At 33.8% G+C, this 24634-nt stretch overlaps 1 protein-coding gene across 1 annotated transcript in view; it reads right to left on the reverse strand.

The window, feature by feature from the left end:
- Window positions 1-24394, reverse strand: part of LOC140143859 (spectrin beta chain, erythrocytic-like) — a 224963-nt gene extending 200569 nt beyond the window's left edge. Inside the window, exon 1 of the mRNA XM_072165672.1 lies at window positions 24151-24394. Coding sequence (XP_072021773.1) covers window positions 24151-24259 — 109 coding nt within the window. The 5' untranslated portion in view covers window positions 24260-24394. The remainder of the gene's footprint in view (window positions 1-24150) is intronic.
- Between the last annotated feature and the right edge of the window lie 240 nt (window positions 24395-24634).

Here is a 24634-nt window from a genome sequence, read left to right on the forward strand (position 1 = left end):
AGTCTAACAATTCACTTTTCATTCCTCATGTTAACTAATACTTTAAAAGTATTCTAAAAATAACTCATGAAAAATAAACATGCATTAACCATGCATCTAAGTTGCTCTCCATGAGGCATGCACAATTCCATGTAGTATTCAAAAATCAATTTCTTACATTTCATATCTCACCCAGTCAATGAACCAAGTCATTTATTGCTGTCAATTCAACATAAATGGAACATCCATACAAATTATATTGGCGTGTTTGACAGCGATGATGTCAACCAATAGCTATGTTTACCTGATGAAAAATGTAATCCGCTTTTGAGGCTTTTTGATCAATGGAAACTAATAATGGAATTATTGAATAAAATTTGACATTGTTGAGAATGATGACAGGGCTGTGACCACTTTATATATTTGAGAATTTAGCATTTATATGTTCAATAAAAAAAGATGCGGCTGTTTAATGTTGCTGCTGCCTCTGATGATGATCGATGATGAATTGATGATAATGAAGATGCTGCTGTTGCTGTTGTTGTTGCTGCTGCTGCTGACGATGATGACGATGACGATGATGATGATGATGATGATGATGATGATGGTGGTAATGATGATTCTGATGATGATAATGAAGATGCTGCTGTTGCTGCTGCTGCTGATGATGATGCAGATGCTGTTGCTGATGATGATGACAATGATGAAGATGAAGATGAGAATGACGATGATGACGAGCAAAGACAATGACACCAGTGATGAGGATGATGAAAATTCATTTCATCCGTCTTCAAAATGAAATATGATTTTTAAATTTGAACAGATTTAAATTTGATAATGAAAATCAAATCATAATGTACTTCCAGAAATGTCACATTTTGATTTATGAAACCACAAGGCTGACATTCCTATGGGGAAAATAAAATGACAGAAACACCTTTACTGCACACAGGTGATATTTTATGTATTCACAATTAATTTCTATTACTATATTTAATGGCTGCCTATACTTTAATATATGCCTTTTAAATACTGATCCAGAAATAAGTCTAGATCCAGATCATGAACTATCAAATCATACACTAGGATCCAAAACATTCTCATCTATTATTGCACAGTTCTTTAACCCCAATGCATTTGTACATTCATTGAATGACCTTTGAAACTTTGGGTACAAAAACTCATACTCTGCAACCTGAGTCCAAATTTTTCACTATGATTGTTAAATTGAGGATATTGGACTATGCCATTGGGATGAGGCCATTGTGGTCCATAGTGATAGACTCTGAAGCAGACCAAAGTGAAACCTCATGTATTCAGCTTTGGTGATCAATTTTTGTCAAGATCCACTGAAATAGAATCTCATGATCTCTGTGAGAAAAAAAAATATGATGATGCAAGAAAATAAGTAAATTGAAGTAGAATGTTGAAATGATCCCATTTATTGCAGTTGTCAATATATTTTTCAGTTGGTGGTGTAATTTCTGTTATTGGTCTCAAAGTAGAAACAATTTGTTTCCAGCGGCAGCGCCACAGGGGGGAATGCCCCCAGTCAGAACTCTTGCCCGGTTTCCACCCCCTGTTGCCCCCCCCCAGTAAAAACCCAAAATTGCAAATAATTCCACTTTTTACAGCAATTTTGCATAACATTTGTTGATTCACACCCCCCCTGAAATTCACTTTCCCCCCATGCACCCCCCAAATAGTGCCACTACTGTTTGTTTCATATGCAGATTGTTTCTACTTTACTTAGTTTCTTGATCTCGTTAAATTATCTGACCCCCTATATATAATCCAATATAATTTCACAAGTTTCACAGTATTTTCTTTCAGAGCATTAAACATTTAATAGACATTTACAACCTACCTAAAAGTGCACAGTCATATAGCCTCCCCAGATTTCAGCATAAACTGAGGTTGTCTCGGGTCACAAGATAAGAACATTACCAACTGGTGGCTAAGCTTTAGGTAAAAAATAAATGCAAAAAACATTGACATTCCAACATGTCTCTGCACATATTATTCATAAATAATATCTCATGATTTATAGTCTAGCTTAATATGTATAGAAACTTTTGTTCAAGAAGTTCTATTGGATTTCATTTGACAAATTTTCATAACTTTCTGTGTTCAGTCTTTAATTTATTTGATCTTTAACTTCAAAGGAAAAGTTGAAGTAAAAGTTACTGTAAAATTCAACTACCATCCAGTTCAGTTCAGGGCTAAATTATAGAAGTCGAATATACCACATGACAAGAAGTTACACCTAACAACCCCACTTTTAGGTTTGGCTACCCAAATGACCCCCTTTTTTCTTGAATTTTGATCATCAAAATGCCATAAAATAATGCAGAAACTTTCAGATTTTCTCATTTCAGAAAATTTGCATTGTAAAATTGAATTTTACTCCATATTTTAAATATTTTCTACCCATGCAATCACCCCTTTTTTAATTACAAACCAAATGATCCCTCTTTTTTTCAAAATTTAATACCCGATGACCCTGTTTGTCATTTCGTTAAACTTTAAGACCCTCTCTTTAAAAAAACATTTTATACCGATAGGTCCCTACTTCCTGATGTTGTTAGGCACACACTCATCACCTGGAAAATTGCATGTCCAGGTACATTTATTACAGACACTACAATGAGCATAACTTAATTTTTGCTCAGTTTTCACATGGCCAGAGTTGTCTGAAAAATATAAATTTAGCAACAAAGCTGTAAAAAAAATAATACAAATCCAACGAAAATACTGAAAAAAAAGAGGAAGGAAAAAACACAGTTGGAAAACCCAGCATCATTTTATCATGCTTATATGTCACAAGTTGACAATCTGCCATCAAATCATATCAAAACATTGAACATTCACCTTACTCATCGAAAGTTCAACTATATTTGCCATAAGTGTCATTCTATGAAATCTTAATTGACATGTACAAATCCTAATGATCTGTAGTAATTCATCATGCTGCCATGCAAAGTCATGTTAAGCACATAGTAGATATGTTAACAAGTCATGTTCCACCACTAATGAAGTTTATTTAAACCAGGGATTTACATACCCATATTCCAAACAAATGCTAGTCTATGTTTCATCAGGTAAGCTGATGTTGGGAGCTCGTATTTATAAAGTCCCATTTTGCTACCATATGTGCAGGCGCGTATACAGAACTTCAGCAACCGGCGGATTTCTTGGTGAGCTTAGAAAGGATCATGAAATGTGTAAATATAACATATATATTGAAGCTTAAATGGAACAAATTCGTGTGAAATGTGCCTAAATTTGCTTTTTGAAAGCTGAAATGGTCAAATATGAGATTAATTTCGTCAAAATCATATGCACACAGGCATTTCTCTTCTTTTTCTCCAATTTCTCTTCTTTTTTTTTTTTAAACGAGGGTGGAGGTTAAAAGGGCTGTATACCCTATTGATGTGATTCTGTCTAGCATCAGTCAGACGACACCAGGACTATAGAATTCATAGAGTTGAATTTTAAGAAATACAAATTTCCATGTTTAATGAAGCTGAGATATACCATTCATAAAAATCCATTATATTTCAAATAAGTTAAAAAATCTGACATTATTTCACCTTGAGTGCAATTATTTTGTCCTTTATATTCTTAAATCTGATTTTAGTCTATTCATATTCTATAACTTCTTTTTTACCATTAAAAAAATGATTGCTATAGTCTGACAACATGATGATTACAATAAATAAAATAGCCTTCCATTTTTGTCTTATTCCTATTGTCCTTTATTTTCTTGTCATCTTTAACCATATTATTTTTAGCTAGTCAAAATATATAACATTCAGTTCCACAAAACAATTCTAAAAAGCATTGAAGCCACAAATTACAATGGTTACTTCCCCATTAAGCCCAAGCTTTACCTTGCATCCCAGTGTATGTTCAATAGATATGTAAAAAAATATTGTTTTTATAATAACTTAATGGTTAAAGATATACACTTATGTATCTATAGGTTTTTATCATGATATGGCCTTGTATGTCCATCAATCGTAAATGTAATGAAATATTCAATGAATTAGCATCAAGATTATGTTATTTTTCAATAGGGCTGGGCAGGTGTATTTAGAAGTCTTTGAAAATAAGTCAATATTCCTGCTCTTTTGCTACTTAATCACTTTCTCCGACCAACGAACGAACGCTGCATGCTATTTTAAAATGTGACTGATGATATTAACCTTAGGTGATCAATTTTCATTTTCTGCGGGGTGAAGAAAATAAGTCATTGCCATATGGGTATAATACACTAATAACTATTTTCAAATTGGGTTTAGTTAATTCACTGATCAATCTATCACTAATCAATCCAGCAAACAATCTTTATAAATTTATTTTCAGCCAATCAATCTATCATAATGAAGCAATTAATTGATTAAGTCAATGATTGAAAAATTGAGCCACCCACCAATTGACTGATTGATCAGACAATTTGATTATCAAACAAGCAATTAACAAATTGGTCAATCAATCAACCAACATGTAGCAATCTATTGTGCAAAATCACTCCTAAAATGTGTTAAATTAAATCAATTCTTCAACCAAACAGATAATTAATCAATCAATTGATTAAATCAACTTTACTACTAGTAGAGCTCCTAAACACAGCGACCCACACACAGCATAATACAAATGCGCGCTCTTAGAAACTCTTATCAGCGGCGTAATGGGCAAAATTTCCAAAGGGGCACAATTTCAAAGTCGTCATGCTGACCGGTTGCCAGAATGATTTTACTGGGACAAATGCGTGTGCGCTAAAATTCACAATTATAAAAATGCCAAAATGGAGTTACATTACCAGTACACTGAAGGTCCTGCGACCCCTTTTGGAAGAGGTTGTGACCTCCCAAAGGGTCGCGATCTACAGTGTCGGAACCGCTGTCCTAAAATATAAGGCATTGTACCTTTATGCATGTACATTTTGTTTACATTTTAGCACTGATATTTTTTTCCCTTTCTTAACCTTTTTTCTAGAGCTGTGAAGAATGAACAACAAACTTTTTAAAAAGTTTCTACAAATGTTTTTTTTAATATTCCTGATCATCTTTTAAAAAAATGAAAATATATGAATATGAAGACAATACAAACAACACATTTCATTGGGCTTGTAAGAAGTTCACTTACAGGCTCTAACACCTTAAAATTTACTTATATGTTGCATGTATTTGAAATCCATAGATAAACAGCCCAACACCATATGCATGCATAGTATTAATTTCATTTTCATGCCATTGGGCTATTCCACTTGAAATCCACCCACCCACTATGTAAGACATGACTTTTATCTCTCACATAAGGGGTGCAGATTTCAGATGGAGTCACCCATGCAGGTAACCCTATCTAAAATTCACACTCCCTGTGTGGAAGATTAAGGTCATATTTTCCATGGGGGTGTATGGATTTCAACTGGAATAGCCTGTTTATCTTCCCTTTCAAACACTAGAACACCTGTAAGATATTGCGTATATAACAGCTTTGTTTTTTAATAAAAGTCCTCCACTTTGGCAAACAATGACGAATCGGCTTTCTAATCTGAGCTGAAAAGCGTGCAACCGTTCCCAGAAGCCAAACTCGTTTGGCAATGCACTCATAGACAATATGTTACATAAAACGCAAAATATCGTACTCAGCTCATCGTGATGTGATGCATTAAATTCAATCAGGGGAATAAGATGGAATATAAAGAATAAAAAGAACTCTTCATTTAGGGTATGTTACCATTGTGTTAAAACTTTTTGTTCATTTTTCACTGCCACCCATCTTAATATTCCTCAGGTTAATTTACCACATAGTTTTCAAATGAAAAAAGTTAAATGTCATCTATTAATACTATAATATATTTGATTAAAACATATATAACAGCTGCACACAGAGACTTTGAACTAAGACATTTCTAAAAGAAAATTGTCAAAATGTGTCCAAACAGGATTCTGAAAATTATATGTTCATATTTACCCAAGTTAAAGTATTAATGAATTAAGTACCGGTTGTACCACCCATCAATTGTGATGCAAACCCCATGAAATATGATCATCTGGTTACCAAGTTGTTGCCTAGGCAAAAAATATCAGTTGCTTTAAACAATAGAAAACAAAAGATATTATCAGAGCACCATATGTGACACGATCAAGGGAAATGAGTCGGGTGTCGCTAATATTGATTTTGAGATATTGGCAAAGAAAGTGTTAAAATTCTTTTGTTTATATTGTTTTCAGCGATTGACAAATTGATGTAAATTTGCAAAGAAAAGTCGTATCAACATGGGGTTTTCAGTTTCAGAAAGCTCTAAATGTTCTCTATAGAAACATGTGTAAAATTCATTTTCGACCAGGGCCGACATGTGACTCATTCCCTTGATCATGTCACATATCTGCTTATACCTTAAAATCAATACTGGCTTCATTAGATTCATACCCCTTAATCACATCACATTTATTAATTTTTGGAGTAGTTCAAAAGGTAAACTATTTTGTACACAATACATGTCCCTTTAATATACCCCTTCAAATTTGAAGTGCTCCGAGTTTGACATGTATGCATAAGAACAATGGTGCGACAGGTACGATGTATAAAACATACACTCTTCAAGGGTCTTCCAGGTCTATTGCAAACCAATTGTCATGACTCACCAGAATCTGTGGCGAGACAGAGACGGACAACAATGTACATCGGGTAGATGTGACATTCTCTCTTGTTCCGTGCCGCGGGCTAAGCAGAGCAACAAGCAATACTGCTACCTGTAATTTCATCCCAGTATTTTGTTTATAAATAAACTAATCTTGTTTGTTTGTTTCTTTGTGCCTATTTGTCTGTCTGCTTGTTAAAAAATTGTAATATAAGATACATTTATCTGGGAATTTATACATAAGCTATGTATTTCATGGCAAGTGGGTGGTTATTAATGTTTGTTGGATTATTTATATACATAACTTTGTTAATTCATAATAATAGTGGAAAACTTAAAGTTTTCCACTTAAAATTACCCAAAGTACAATGTATGATACTTTATAGCACAATTATGACCATTGTGTTTTTATAAATCCAAGTGTGGATCCAAAACATAACAATAATAAAATTGGATACTTTACGCCCAATATTTAAAGGTGCTATGAGTTTAAATATATTGGACTTGACTATATCTAGTCCAATATTTTGAAACTCATAGCTCGACCAATGAATATGAGCTCAATCTATCCAATTTTATATCAGTATTTTCAATCATTCTCCAAAAATTTCATGTTGCCTTGAGAATTACATGAAAAATTATTAAAGTACCTTGTGAAATAACTAAAAAACATGACATTCTACTGAATGTATCAAAGTGCCCAGTAGTTTGTAAAATCTTGTTTTATCAAGTTACATGTACTGTAAATTGCTTCTCAACATTCAAACTCCACTAGCTACAACCCTATTTTATGGCAATTCACATGTTTCAATAAAAAGCCATGTTAGTTTCTCCGTTACCGTGTACATATTACTGTATCCATCAAGCTATTTAACTACATGCTAAGGTATCCCGATCTATATTCCTCAATGCAGCTCAATATAATCTTGTCCTATTTTCTTAACAAGTGCAAGTCTGTGCCTATTTATGTATGTCTTCCTTCGAAGCCCAAAATTTAAACTTAAGTGTATAAAAAATCCTAGAAACACCTGGCTCTTAGCGTGTAAACAAAATAAGGAAAGCGACCCGTACTAGCTGCGTGCGTGAGTAATGCAACATTGCTGCAGTTTCTTCTCACCGTATGAAACACGGGACATAATGAGATTTTTGCAACACAGCCAGGACGAGTGAGACTGAAAAATACATCAGAATCCTTCATTTTGAATTCTGTGCATGTAGAGGTGGTTAAACAGAGATGAAAGGCTGTCAATTCCAGTTCTTGTTGATAGTAGTATGGATGGTTACATGAAGACTATATTGACAGTAATATATCGCAGAAATAGAGCATCTCTTCCATTGTAAAGAGACGTGCTTAACATGCCCCTTTTTTTCAGATGTGGGAAATGCGCAAAGAGACATTTTGGGAGTAAATACTATAAATTCTCACTAAATCAGTAAAGTTTTTCATTTTCTTATAATGCATTTTTTACTATATGAAATTTTATTTCAATAGAGCTTCGACAGCGACACATCTCAATTTTCCTGTGATATGCTTTAAGTAAAAAAGTTTTTTATTTATTATTTTAGCGTAATTCTGTTTCATGATTCAACAACTGTACCACTAAAATTATACTAAGATTTCAAAATACAAGTTAATTAAATAATTAAAACATGTTTCTCACATCTCTCAGACACATCACTTGTTTCAGCAAAATTGATTGCGTTGTCATTGATTTTTAATGGTACAGCAAACTTGTGGAGAAAACAATTGTCAAAACAAACAAATAAACAAACGAGAAACTTTTCCAGTATCAACTTATCAGGTCAATGGCCAACCAGGTAGCCAGGCCTAGCTAAGTTGGGCAGTGCCTAGGAACATTTACAATCTCTGTAGATTACACATTGATTTTATGTTTGTAATTTGATCTCCTTTCCATTTTTTCTTCTCTCTCACTCTCTCTCCATCTTTCTTTTTGAAACTTGACTCACATTGATCGATATTTTGTTCTAAATAGGCAAGTTTTTGTACGCCATATGACAGGATGTTTGGTTAATATGATATCTCATTTTTGTTGACTTTCTCGTAAACTAGATTTTCGTACAATTTTTAATACAATTATAAGGAATTTAAATCAATACACTGTCATGAATGTTATATTGGTGGTAATTTTTGCTTGTTTGTCATGTTTGTTTGCATGTCTGTCAGGCTGTCAGTAATAAACTATAAATACCAATCCATAAATATGCAAATAATTTCATTAGGATTGTCAGTAAACAATTATTTCTGAATTTTTTCATACAAATCCAAAATGATGTTCCATCAGAGTTGGCACTTTCTCAAATTGACTGACCAGTTATCGCACATCGTCGGCTGTTTCCTGTCGGCGCTGACATATATGGTGCTGTAAGGCCTTGTCATATAATATATGTCAACAGAGACGAAGGGAACTACATTCTTCTGCATGTTTATGACCAAGTCATTCCAGTGCCATCTAAGTCAGATCCAACAAGAAGCAGCCGACTGATGTGTGGGAATTTGTCAAGTCAATTTGAGAAAGTGCTTTAAAGTCTTAGTAAAAAAAGTGTCATTGAGGTACAATACATCAACCTAAATTTGAATAAGGCCAAGTAAAAAATTAACATGTATATCGTCCGGACTTTTGTAAAATTTGGTGAGGGAGATCCATATTATTTGTTATTATGTTATTTTTTGACCATTCATTTTTGTGTAAAATTGCAATTGCAAAGTGTTTGTCAACACATCATAAATCGGGGAGACCCCTTAATATTTTTGTTATTTCCCCAAAGCCCTACCCCTAGCTTGAAGAAAGTGTTTTCAATGTGTTTATAAATGATAACCAAGAACTTCTTAACATATCTTTTCATCACAACAGTTTTAGAAACAAAGTAAGGAAGCAAATAGGAAAAATAACAAAAATATTTGAAAATCTCCAAAAATTGGTGAGGGTGGGGACGATATATACATGTTATTTATTTTACTTGGCCTAAAAACATTTTGAAATTATTATAAATACCACTAATTAAGAAATCTGGATATTACATGAAGCAGCACATGTCATAATTCACGTTTTGCAACTGAACTCATCATACAATACTCGCAGATTATGAAAACCTTAATATCCAACCTCTATCTGGTTATCAGTGCCGTATAAGCTTACGGCAAACTTTCAGGCTATGTACCGATTTGCACAGCGGCATGCAGGCAACCAAATTTATTTTCCATTCTTACAAATCTGATATTGAGGGTATAGCTAAGTGATCAGGATTCAGTGTGAAGGCAAGATCTAGATTAAGTACACAAAGCCAGAAATACATCAATTTCAAGTTTTGTCTCTCAATTTTAGATGGAGGATAGTATTTCAAGGATGGACCATAGCTGCCTCAGCTCAACTTGGGATCCTTCCAGAGGATGATTTAAGGAAGCCCCACCATGCACTGCGAAAGTGTTATCACTAGAGTTTCAACTGCCATTACTTTTCAAATCCCATTGAACTCTGTGCAAAAGATGTTGTTTTAGAATTGTGCGTGTGTCATTATTACTTGGTCAATTACAGAACAAAAGTGATGTGTGTTTAAAGGATAATTCACACCTTCTGTAGATAACATAAAATGTGAAATGACCAGCATCTTCACAACCTTTGTAATGTAAATATAACTGTACAAATTAAAATTTAACCATGCACTTCTATGCAGCATAGCAAAGCAGTGGTGTCATGTTACTCACACTGATTGCCTGCGGCACAGTTAACCCAGTGGGGTGGTGGGTAGTACTTAAATCATCCTCTGGGATCCTTCATCATTGCTTATGTGGAACCATTATGCAATTGTGTCCATATCCCACTAAATCCAGAATAGGAGCAGGCCACAAATCTACAATATTTCACATCAATTCAAACTAATGTAGACCAAAATGTCTTGTGTAGCTATCCTCATTGCCTCTTTGACACTTGAGTTAATGCCAGTGACCCATTTAACTGAATCAATGTTATGTACCAGCACACAACCCATCAGTATGTAAACTAAGGCAAACATGAATGCTATCAGCAGTAGATAGCAACCAATTTCCCTTTTGAGCGCTGTGCATAGTTCATACAAGAAGTCATCTAAATCAAAAGCTTAACAAAAAAATTAGCAAGGTACCTAAGAACAACTGTCCCAATACAGGGATTGTTTGAACTAATTTTATTACATTTGAATGCTAATATCACAATATGAAAAGAAAACAATCAACATTTTGAATTTTTTTTCTTGAAAATTCTTTAAATTGTCAACAAAAAACTGTACTTAGTTGTCACCAGCAGATGACATCTGCACATAGTGGCCTAGTCTGCCCTCCACGTTAAAACACAGTATGCTTTCTATGTTCTGCATGCTGGCCATAGGCTTCAACATAAAAAGTTTTGAAATATCAAGAGCTTTCTTAAGAACCACTGAACCAATACTAGGCTTGTTTGTACTCATTTTAATGCTTTTTTTTCATGCCGATTCCAAGTATGGTCATGAAAATTTACAATTCTGAAATTTGTTAATTCATAAAAAAAATTGAAACTTGTCTTCTGCAGTCAACATCCACACAGAGTCAGAGTTAATTACAAGGCGATACCACCTTGTACTTTGGGAGTATGTTGATTCAAAATAGTTGGCTACCAAATTTATAAACAGTATCTGATATGTCATTTACATGTAGATACAGCATTTTGACTTTGTGTGCAGACTATATAAAAAACACTTGCCTCTCACGTATAAAAGCAGTATCTGAGTTGTAATTTGTTCGCAAGTACTGCGTTCATACCAGGCAGGGCAATTGTATGCACATGCCTGGGAGGTAGTGACAGTATTGAGCTGACATGGCTCAAAACAATCAGTGTCACAAATCATTATTGATCACTTTTGCTTATCTACTTATTTAAATCTAATAATATGCATGCTAAGGGAAGTAGTAGTACCTGGTAGGGCATAACCTTGTGATGCTTGGTGTGTGACGCAGAGATGGATGGCATATCACTGGTAAGGCATAAGCTTGTGATGCTTGGTGTGTGACGCAGAGATGGATGGCATCACTGGTAAGGCATAAGCTTGTGATGCTTGGTGTGTGACGAGAGATGGATGGCATCACTGGTAAGGCATAAGCTTGTGATGCTTGGTGTGTGACGCAGAGATGGATGGCATCAACAGTCAAATCAACATTGAACACTTCTTCGATATTGTATGAAATTTTACGTTTTGGAGAAAAAACAACTAAGATGTGACCTAGAGATGTTTGAAATTGGCATCAACAGTTAAACTAATTAACTAACAGCAAATTATTACAAAGTTGTAAGAATTTTTTACAATTTTGGGAAAAATACAAATCTTGCAATGTTTGATGTGACATTATACACTGTACTGAAATTTTTTACAAAATGTTATAAACAATTTGAGAGATACAAAATTTTTAATATTTTTTTTGGGGGGGTTACAGGCAGGATATGATCTTGCAATATTTGATATACATAACGATGACTCAAAGATGGCATCAAAAGTCAAACCAGCAGAGCAAATTTCAACAACATTTTATTAATTTTTGTTTTTGGGGAGGTAAATTACAGGCATAATGATCTTGCAGTGTTTGACATCATCAATGACATGACTCAAAGTTGGCATCACCATGATCACCAGTCAAACTAACAACACATTTCTACAACATTTGAGAAAATTTTACATTGGGGGAAAACTGGCATGTCAAATTTAAAACATTTATACATGTATACATGTCTAAAGGCCTAGAGGTAATGTGTGTTATTAATGCTCAAACTATTACCAACTTGACCATAACAGAGTAAATGTCACATGTGGCTAATGTTGACAGCCAAGCTACATTTGTAACTTGATCATCAGATTTGTACTTAAGCACCTTATAGAAAAACACATTTATGAAAAATTTATTTTAAAGAGTCAAACATACTGTTTTCTTGAGATACCATAAATGTTCACCTAATGGTGCACCTGGGCTCCTTTACCTTGGGGTAAATTTCATGTACAAATAGAGAGCTCCCTCCTCTAAAATTCCCAACAAGAAATAAGGATATGTGCCCTTATTTGCTGCTGGGGGTTTTATGGGAGGGCACTTTTAGTTTGTGTCTAAAATTCCAGTTATGACAAGGGAGCCCATAGCGCCATTAGGCGAACATTTAGAGTACATTGTAGCTTAATTTATTATTAACATAGCAGTTGTCAGTATTTAGTATGTGATCTATTTTAAATGTGCTTTGTCTCCACCTGCTGCTGAAAGCAATTAATTAAAAACTACTCCAAAGTGCAATTGACATGTTGCTTTTTCTTAATGTTTAATTAAGTTCTACCATTAAGTAAATATATAGTACATAGCGTATGTTACTTCAGTGCAAACAGGTACAGATCCACATGTAAAATATGCAGATCTTAAACAGTCGACTTTAAATATTAGGTTAAAGATGTTGTGGTTAAATTCTGTTCAGTGCTATCTACTGAAGATAGCATGACTTACAAAAAAGCTTTCTTGAGAAATTATGAAAATATTTCATACTCTGATTTCTGATATACGGTATATATATATTATACCCTGAAATTGATAGTTGACAGAACATTTTACATATTTATTTGGGAAAATTACAAGCTGGATAAGATCTTGCAATGTTTGATATGACTCAAAAATGGCATCAATAGTCCAACCAACAACAATTTTTTACAACATTGGAGGAAACTTCAGTTTTATGAAGAAAAAAATCCACAAGTTCAGCAAATACAGTTTTATTTAGCTTGTCTAAATAGAACCAATTTACCTCAGCAGAGAATGATTGAGCCCATTCTCATTGTTGTTATGGTTTTGTTTTCATTGCAAATGTATGTAAAAATCTATGTGTAAAACATTTGTAATGTTGTATTCAGACTCTTGTCAGTGCTATCTACTGAAGATAGCATGGATTGTTACACACAAAAAAGCAATGTTCAACAATCATAGGAAATATTGCAGCTATTTTACATGCATTTGATTTGACAAAGTTATCTACAGAAAGAATCGCTGATTTGAAACAAGCAGGTTTATATTTTTTCAAAATTTTTGTAAAAAACAATAAAATGTTCATTTTTGTAAGACTATAGATCAGCCTTGACTACCTAATGTACACATACATTGATTAAAAATACACATTTTGCTCACAAAAAAAAATATACATAAGATAGGATTGATGAAAAAGGAAGTAAATTAATGTCTTCACGAGATTCATGTAAAGATTTTATCAGTAAAATGTAAATTTTAATTTACAGTGCTCTACTGAAGATATTAACTACATTGTACAAGCACATTTTATGACAAAGATGCGTCTGTGTAATATGCAAGATTTGCAAATCCTTGACTACAGGAAATTCTTTATTCAAATTATTAGTTTTTGTAAAATTTAATCCTGAAGTGACATGCTTTTTAGAAATCTTTTGAAGATAACATTATTATTTCTAACAACCAAACAGGTATAAAATTAATTATTTGCAAAATGACCTTTTTTTGTAATTTGCAAAGAAAGTTTTGTTAAGTTTAATCTTAGAAATTCTTGATATGAATTGATGTATTTATTTACCATGATATCTACTTAAGATAGCATTGATTAAAGATGCAAATACAGTTTTTAATTAATTTTTGTACACATTAATCCTTGAAAATATCGACAGCGATTTAAATTTACAGTGCTATCTACTCAAGATAACATTACCTGAAAAAAAAGAAAGTATTTTAATGAAACTTTTTTTTTTTGTACTTTACTAAAGATTTATCAAGATTGAAATACTCTTTTTATTGAGAAATATTTGTTATGAAACTACAATTTGCTGCAAATATAATACAATCTTAGTTCTTACCAAAGTATCCACAGTACTTAGATAATTTTGGTCAAAGGTTGAAATTTTGTGGTTAAAACAATTTTTTCTGTTAGTTTTTCTTTTGTCTATTCTTTAAGCACCTGGCTATTAACCATTAACTATGCATAGCAGTAGCAATTAAAGTCATTCCCACAAATACATCATAATCCAACACTTCCCTCGTACATTCCCAACAAGACAATAGAAATAAATCATAACTATGCTGAAAATATTCAACAAAAGAAATCACATTTTGTGACAAGCCCTAAAATTTTCTTTTTTTGACGGTCATGGCCATCATGGCTGTTGCCTGAGGCTTATCAAAATAACTATATATCTTTGCAGCATTGTCTCAAACGTGTATGTGTGCTATAGAAAATGAAATCACACAGCGTTTCAAATTATAAGGCATCGTGAGACATAATGGTTTCCCAGAGGGAACAGGTGGACAAGACTGTACAAGACTTCATTAAATCATTGAAATACATCTTCCTAGCTCTTTGGTTTAAGATTTTTTTTTTTCAAATTGCAAATATGTCTGCTTATTTTGGATGTAAAAGTATCATATGATAAGGCGACAAAAAAAGAAAACTGTATTCTACGGGCCCGACCGACCCAGATTTTGAAAAAATTGGCAAACAAATTTTCCTGTACAAATGAATGCTGACCAAATTTAAAATTTCAATTGTTTTTGTGTATTTTCTCAAATTGCAAATAAATAAATAAATAAATAAATAAATAAATAAATAAATAAATAAATAAATAAATAAATAAATAAATAAATAAATAAATAAATAAATAAATAAATAAATAAATAAATAAATAAATAAATAAATAAATAAATAAAAAAAATAAAAAATAATTAACACAAAAAAAAAAAAAAAAGATAAACAAAGGCAAAAACCTGTTTGGTAAAAGCTCTAAAATTCTGGTTACTTGGCAGAAAATTTAATGCTACAGTCTGTAAATATTATCTCTACAAAAAATCAATGTCAGCAGTAGACAGCAATATCCTGCTTCTATTTTCCCGGTTTTTGAAAGAAATAGACTTTTCATTTCACTTAAAGTACAAAATAAGGTTATTTAGATGGTATGGTAAAATATCACACTTGATGGTACATAAATGTCTTATCAGATGTTTATGAGCACTATTTTGTTCACTACAAGTACAGTTATCTCCTGAGACAAAAAGCAAAATGAACTAAGAAAACTTGAAAAAGAACTTCAAGGGGATAATCAGTGCTTAATTTTTAAAATGTATCATGGATTTTCCAAATATATGTTTGGCATTTTTCCTCATGCAGATGTGCTAATTTTTTTTTGGTGTTATTAATTTGTTTTCAAATTAGAGATTGTAAGCTTCCAAATATCGACCTATTCAAAAGGAAAATATTTGCATTTTGTTATTTTTGGGGTACACATGGCTGCTCGGAATGCAAAAAGGGCCAAAATTATTGAAAAAAAAATTCAAGTCATTCTGTAAAACCCAGTATCAACATTATCATCATCCCTGAGGCACAGTTCATTGGCTATATTATACCTATTTGAGTAGCATTAAATCATAAGCCTTCTGATGTGTACTTAAGGGATGAAGTTGGGTCAGCTATATTATCCATGGCTTTGGATTTTTCTAGAAAAGTACACAAAGATTTAAATGCATACTCATTTATTTGCTTGAGGTAGACCGCTGTATATTTTCCTAGTTCAAAAGATGTCAAGTTCATAAATGACAATTTTGCTGTGCATAGTACTGCACTAAGTCATCGATCTGAAATTACATTATTTAAAATTAAATTGGTTTGAAAATGGTCACAAATTGATTAATGTTCAGTGATGTATCACATGAAAAGTTATGCCATTCTATACAAGTAGGTTGTACTTATGCCTTACGGCTATCTCCCTTATAATATATTTTGTTGTTAATTATGACCTTGAAACATGTGCTTTTTGATCAATTATGGAAATAAAGTTTCATAACTGTAAATTATCAGAAATTATAGACTACATGTACATACATGTACTATATAGACATGTTTGCAATGAAAAGCCTCAAATTTGATCATTTTGCTTTTAAATAGAAACATTGATGTTTTTCACCTAGATTTAGAATGCATCACTTGGGAGACTGCGAGACTACTTGAAATGCCAATAACATCACCCTAAGGGTCAGTGCGGACTTCACAAACAAAACAAAAGACGTTTGCTATGTAGAGTTGCCAACAAATCAGCCCAAATCATGGATCAAATCACTGAAATGTTGCCCAATTTTCCTTTAACCATTGGTTTCTATGGCAAATGAAAATTGTGGGGTAATGTCGATAAGTCACCAAATGTTTTTCTTAACCATTAGTTTTTATGGGACAAGAAATTATCAAAAGTCGCGGAAATATCTTCAAAAGTCGTCCGATTGGGCTACTAAATCACAGGTTTGGCAACCCTGTACTATGATGAGATAGCTTTGATTACATTTTACTGTTTACTATCACTAGGATCGCAAACATGTCCATCTTTCAGGGCTCGGTTTTTAACCCCCAATATGCCAGTGCACACATGTGACCTTTAATAATATGTTGGATACAAAAACTCATCCCCACTAGTTAAGGTCAAGTTTTCAGCATTGCTTGTTGAATGGAGGTTACTGAACTATGCAATTGGGATATGAGCTCATTATGGCTCATTTCAGGCTTTTCGTGAGACAACCTCAGTTGCAGCAGAATGTTCCTTGTAAACAAAAGTAAATGAAAATAAGAGAGTAAAACTAGTGGCAAATGATGGTGGTCATAGACCACAAACCTAGCTGGGCGTGTTGGTGTTGTGGAGGTGTCTGACCCCTGCAAAATGTTCCAAAAATGTTCTCCTGGTTATGAGGTTTGTTGTCACCGAGTTTGAGTCCCGTACTCCTTACAGATGTCCAGATAATGAAATTCTAAGATTTGGCCCCAGGTGACCTTTGACCTGACCCCTGCAAAGTGTTCCAAAATGTTCCCCTTGGCATTAAGCCCCGTACCCCTTACAGATGTCCAGAAAATGCATTTCTAAAATTTGACCTCTGCATGACCTTTGACCTGACCCCTGCAAAATGTTCCCCTGGTCATGAGATTTGTTGTCAATGAGTTTGAGCCCCATACTTCTTACAGATGTCCAGAAAATAAAATTAAAAGGTTTGACCCCAGATAACCTATGACCTGACCCCGCAAAATTTTCCAAAATGTTCCCTTGGTCATTAAGTTTGTTGTAAGCGAGTTTGAACCTCATACCCCTTACAGATGTCCAGAAAATGCATTTCTAAAATTTGACCTCTGCATGACCTTTGACCTGATGCCTGCAAAATGTTCCCCTGGTCATGAGATTTGTTGTCACTGATTTTAAGCCCCATACCCCTTACAGGTGTCCATATAATGCAATTGCAAGATTTTACCCCCTTAATGACCTTTGACCCCAATTCTGTGTGCAAGTGATGGGCGCTGGGTAAAGCCGATGCACATGTGTAAGTGACGTCATTGTGCTATGTAATATGTGGCAGAAGAAGCATTTTGAAGGTATTTGGTTATATACCAAATATGCCCCTTTAATGACCTTTGATCCCAATTCTGTTTGCAACCTATGGGCACCGGATATAGCCGATACATATGTGCAAGTTACGTAATTGTAGGGTGTAACATGTAGGAGGAGAAGCATTTTGAAGTTATTGCCAGAAAGAAGAAGAAGCAGAAAGATCCGATAGCAAAACAGTACCTAGCTTGGGGGGTTGGAAACCCCCCAGCTAGGTAAAGAGTAACAAGTTAGAATTTCTTGTTAATTATTATTAATAATATTAGCTACTCACACCAACAGTGACCAATAAATAAAACTAGAATGGGAATAAGAGCAGCTTACTGCTCCGATGTTTAACTCTCTCCACACAGGTGTCGACTGCAGATGACAAGTTTCAAATTTTGTTTTATAAATTCAAAAATTTCAGAATTATAAATTATCATTACCATATTTGGAATCAGTGTGAATCATACATTAAAATGAGTACAAACAAGCCTAGTATTGGTTTGGCAGTTCTTAAGATAGCTCTTGATATTTTGAGAAAATATCTCAAAACTTGGACTTTTCCTGTTGAAGCCTATGGTCAGCATGCAGAGCATTAAATACCTCAACAATTTATTTGCATGATGTTGTGGATTGTATTGACATTGTACGAAGCATCTCTTTTTTAATAGCTTAAATTGACCATCCACATCAAGATTGTACTCTACCTAACAACCTCTCTGGAATTCAACGACCACGAAACAGCTATTTAAAGTGCTCTCTTTAACTACCTTAAGTCCCAATCCCACATACATCTAGCATTATCAAAATAATTGGCCAAGAACCGGAGTATTGATCCAATTTAGTGCATAAATAAACATTGCTACCTAGAGAAGGAATCTGGACATTGAAAATGAGTTTGAACAAGTACTGGGAGAATGGTCCCAAATCACTTGGAAAAACAAGTCTTTTATGCAATAATAGGCTATTCCACTTGAGCAATCAGTGGCTGGACTCTTAATTTATCACGTAAACGATGACAGTAGATGACTCACTGTGCAGGGAAACTACCAGACACATGGTTACGCTTTGTCCCATATTTTGTTTCGATTCACAATCTTGAGTGAAGCAGACTTACATAGGGTTGGCACAATCTGAATTATTTTGGACGGGATGTGCTACCTGAGCTTTCAAACCCTACCCCATTTCTACGGGTAATTTTACTCTGAAAAACAGCACATTTTACTCTTTTATGGCAATTGTGTTCGATATACGGATTACGGTCCCATGTCTAAGTATTTTCTGTAAAAAAACTACCCCAGTTTTGGTGTTCTTGGATGATTTTTCAAAATATAGATTGGACCCAAAATGCATTATGCAATGTTAGCCATCTTTGCAGTCAATGGAAAGGCCACTCAACATATGAACTTATTATCAGAGGCGGTGCTACGGGGACAATGGGGAGCTTTTCCCCCCAAATATTTTTCTTTCCCCCCAGTTTGCTCATCCCCCACTTTTGAGGCGAAATCCCCCAAATTACGAATATTTCCACTTTTTGCAGATTTTTGAAATTCACTCTGCCCTCCAATGACCCCCGAAAAAAAAATCCTGGTGCCGCTACTGCTTATTATATGATCCTAAAACTGCATATTGAAGGAATCACCCAATTGGGTAGACTGTTATTTGATTGAGTAAATTCACATTGTACTTCCAAATCGATCAATGAAATGGTTACAGAAAACACTTGATATGGGCAATTAAGCACAAAAATCAGTAAAAATCACTGAAATACAATGTAAAAGGAAAGTTAATTCTGACAAACAATTATTCTGAGGCAGGGTAAACCATTTGAAAGTTGGCAAGTTGGGCTAATCCATTTATGCCTTCCCCCCCTCTTGAGGAAGATTTGGAATTCCAATCAAATTTAACACTAAAAATATTTCATTCATTTTATAAATTTCAACACTTTTCACTACATAAAACTAGCGACGGTTTCCAGATGGATTGAACATAAGATTCAACCGTATTGATGACAGTGAAATCTTCCACAGGCGTTGTGTGGATTTTAAATGGAATCTCACCGTGCAGCTATCTTACACTTCTATACCTACTCATGTACAGCAGCTCTGATTCCCAAGAGGTACCTTTTCTCCCTCAAATGCAATAACATGACTTCCAATCCAAACAAGGAGACCCTTCCGATGAAACCCCTTGATTTGCATTTCGAAAAGGATCAAATTACCACCAATCTAAATGTCCTTCCTACATATAAAATGTCTATCTTACAAGATATATTACAATATATTTTCTCTTCAAATAAATTGGTTGTAATTATTAATTGGATGAATGCAGATATTCATAGATCTGTTTTGTTTCTGTATTTTCAAGCATTTTTAATTTTATCAACATTACATTAAATGGAATTGATCTGTCTGTTCGATGTGACAAGCCAATGTATTCATTTCATTTGTTAATTGTTGTAATTAAGTTGTTTTACCAATTTTGATGTATTTTGTTAATTTAATATTGTCTAATTTTGATGTATGTATTTATTTGTATTGAAATAAAAACGATGAATGATTGAAAAATGAATGAATTTCGTTGACACTTTGTTTGAATGTCAAACATTCTGCACTTAAACATATTTTCAATATATTTTTACTATCATATCCCTGATCATATCAAGTACTATTGGTTAATGTATGTACATGCAGCATTGCTGTATACTTCTTATAGATTATGTCAAATTGGAAGGAGCTGTTGGAAACTGCTTCTCATAAATGATCTCACATCATTCTTTCATTGGTGAAATGTGTGTCATACGTTTGAGCATCCGAGTCAGAATATTGTCTGTTCATTTTGGTTGAAATGTTACCAATTGGCAATATATTTTTAATGATAGAGTTATAGAAATCCACAAAAAAGATTTGAATCCCTCAAATTATGTTCACCAATATCATTATAGAACTCAAAACCTACTCATGTTGACAGTATTACATAGAGAATTCACAGTCCCTGGCCATGCATATCCACGCTGCATTATTACGCCAATTGTACCCTAAGCTATGAATTGATATTGATAAAGAACTCTAGAAATTTATGTCAAAGCTCTATACGATAAAGCTATTCATATACTGTAGATCTGTGTGAACTTGCTCTGTGTACTGATAATGATTATGATACGAATTGACAATATTACTAATTAATTCAATAAAATCGGATAGAACTTGACCTGAACGACCGCTAGTTCAAATTCACATATCTGTAATTTATTTGTTTTGTACTTGCTGCGACAGATTAATAATTATACATTGGGAGTACTTCGTGAACCATATTGTTGACCGATACTTAGTTAAATTTCAGCTATGAATGAAATAAATATGGATCAAATTGTTATTTTTGTTACTTAGGTTGTTGTACTCTACAATGATAACAACAACAAAAGTTCAACAATAAGCAATTTGTACTTTTGAAGATACAGAACAAAATGTAATTTCCTTGTAATATCAGCATTTTCTGGTCATTTTGCATTGTTATTTTGTTTATTATTTTCTCCATTAACAGTTAACTAATGTCCTAGCTTAGACTGTATATAATTTTCCACAAAGTTTGCATTTATATTGCATTTATAAGGACAAATAGTCTTCCAAAAGAAGTACAATCTATTTTAAAACCATTGCTTCAAGGTAATGCTATAGGAAAAAAAAAAACCTTGAATAAATGTCTTTTTAACCAATTACTCCCCTAAATATATATTAATAGCCTCAATAGGTATTGTACATTTGTACAGTTTTCATACAATTAGAAATTTATCACAGATATTTCAATTATCAGCCCTAATTGAAACCTACTCCAAGTACAATATGACCCTGGCGCACACTATGTCATTTAAGATCCATCAGTTTTCGCAGTACTGGCTCCAAATCTAACACCTTGCACAGCTATAAGGTGTCATTCAAAATGCCTGCCCTCGCTGAGCTCCTGGAGTACCGCATCATTTATGCCTTGCGCATATTTTTTGTCCCCGTAGGTTTTTTGTTAACCCTGTTAACTGCAGTGTGTGTCACATGGGTTTCAACATGGCTGCTCGATTTGTAGTCAAAAGGAACAGGGAAATCATTCATACAATTAACTTTTACATGCTTGATGGTTACGGAATGCTACTCTGACCTACATAGCTAGTCTTTAATAAAAAATAAGCCGAGACTGTAAAAATAGAATGATATAAAAGTCAAGAATTTATCCACCGACAGAAAATTAATGCCGGCCAAGAGTGTTAAACGCCTTAGAATTGTGAGTGGAATTAATCACTTACGCATGTAAGCACACGTAAACACATGTTCAGAAGATGTGTCAAGCTTGATTAATCTACGACTAATCAATTGAAGCGTTGATATTCAGCTCTTTCAATCATTCATGAAGTATGTCCTGTATTTCTAAGCCTAGACGTTTACCATGCAGACTACTTAAGCCCATGAGAACTACAGGTCTGCTGATCTAACCCGGGATCTAACATTGTCACTGATTGGTCAATTACATGATATCTTCACTCTAATCACCAATCAGAATGAAGCTTTTCAAATAATTCACCCCAAATTTTTTGTGTGGTGAAATTATTCTAACAATGTCGATGATTGGTCCAATTGATAATGAAAACTTCTTTTTGGCCAATCGGCAGGTGGTTCTCATGGGGTTAATTCTGCACTGCATCACAACATATAATAGGTTGTCAAAAGCCTTATTTTTAATGCGCATACATTTCAAGGAAGAATTTGAAAATGGAAATGTGAATTGCATGATAATATCAGAATAAGACTAATTAAAATCCATGTTTCAGTAAAAAACAATCATTTGATAAAAATAATTCTGTGGCACTGGGCTCTTTTTTCTGTTGAATAAATGTTTGCTTTCTGTTTGTAAGTGGTGCCATTTTTTGCTTCTTAAAAGCAACAAAAAAAACACCCTGTTCTACAGGCCCGATCGATCCACATTTTGAATTTTAGGATTTTTTATGCTGCTGTTTTGGGCAGAGATGGATTGACTTTGACTAAAATGTTCAAAATATCTTATTCAGATTTTTGTCAGATTTAAGGTGGTACTACACCCCTTGATAAATTTGCGACTATTTTTGCATTTTTCTCAAAAAATAATAACACACTGGTAACAAAAGTTATGCATATTATAGGGGCAAGTAATCCAGTTACTACACTGGAATATCAGTGACTCAAGACAAGCAATACATTATTTGTGATAAGAAAAGAGGTACTGCTAGAATGTACCTCATTTCTTGACATATATAATAAACCACTTATCTTGAATCACTGAAATTTCAGTGAAGTAATTGGATTCCTTTCCCCTATAATATAAATAACTTTTGTTACCAGTGTGTAGTTATTTTTTGAGAAAAATGAAAAATTTATCACAAAATTTATCAGGGGAACCACCTTACACCTTTGCATTTTTCACTGTATAATAGCGTTTGCAGGTATTAGCATATGTACATATCGCCATGTTTCTGTTCCATAATATACACCATGCATTTCTCATGAGATTTCTGCAACATTGCAAGTTTCTCAGTACCCGGCGCAGTACAGGGAAGTTGACATAAGATTGGAGATTGGAGATAAAACATTATTCCATTGAATATTATCCTTTAAACCATTTTTCTGCTTCAATCACAACAATATTGAACATTTTAGACTTTCATTATTTGGGCCAATTTCATCTGAATGAAAAAACAATTTTCAAATTTTGGATTAAATTTTACAAGGTCCAAAAATGATCTCAAGACATCTATCAATGCATAAAATACTTTATAAAGGATTTTATTCAATAGAATAACAAAAATCTAATGTACAACAAGAACAACAACCTGTGCATACAGACAACTTAGCAGTGACCTTTCAAATTCTCTTGAAGTAACAATCAAATTTGGATGATAGTGCCATGTTAAAAATGTACACATACAAATCCCAAGCAAGAGTTAGTAATTTTATTCAGTGACACATCGTCAGATGCTAACAGGCGCTTGCTAAAGGAAAAACATGTACACCTACATGGGCATGCAGCTCAATTCACCCTTGAAATTTAACCTAACGAGGCAAGGGAGGAAAATGTATGCAAATTTGCCTAACCTGATCTTGTTTTAATAATCCTTCCAAATTCGGCGGCTTCCAGCGCATCTTGCTCGGCGTCAAATGCCGTCATTCTGGTGAAACCTGGACTGTGAGGACTTGTTGCCATGGTGACAAAGGTAATAATCCAAGTAGCATCCACAGAAATTTGAATTCAAGAAATGTTAGCGTCGTCTTTTGCCGTTATATAAATCCATAAAATCCTTTGGAATCGGAGAGCTATTAGAGCTCAAACTGGGTTGGTAAAAATCTGAAAAGAGAATGAACGAGAAACCATAGGAGTCAACGATTATTGGATTTCGGTTTCAAGTACCGATTCATAGGTGAAATCAGTCTTATGGGTGTTTGCATGCACAAACATGTGCACATTTATATTGTGAAATAAGTCCTTGGGTGCCTTACACACAAACATACAAATGCACCCCGATTCACCCCCCCCCCCCCACACACCCACACACACACCCCTGCACTTACAACATGTTCC

This window comes from Amphiura filiformis, unplaced genomic scaffold, assembly GCF_039555335.1.
Source record: "Amphiura filiformis unplaced genomic scaffold, Afil_fr2py scaffold_30, whole genome shotgun sequence".
NCBI lineage: Eukaryota > Metazoa > Echinodermata > Ophiuroidea > Amphilepidida > Amphiuridae > Amphiura > Amphiura filiformis.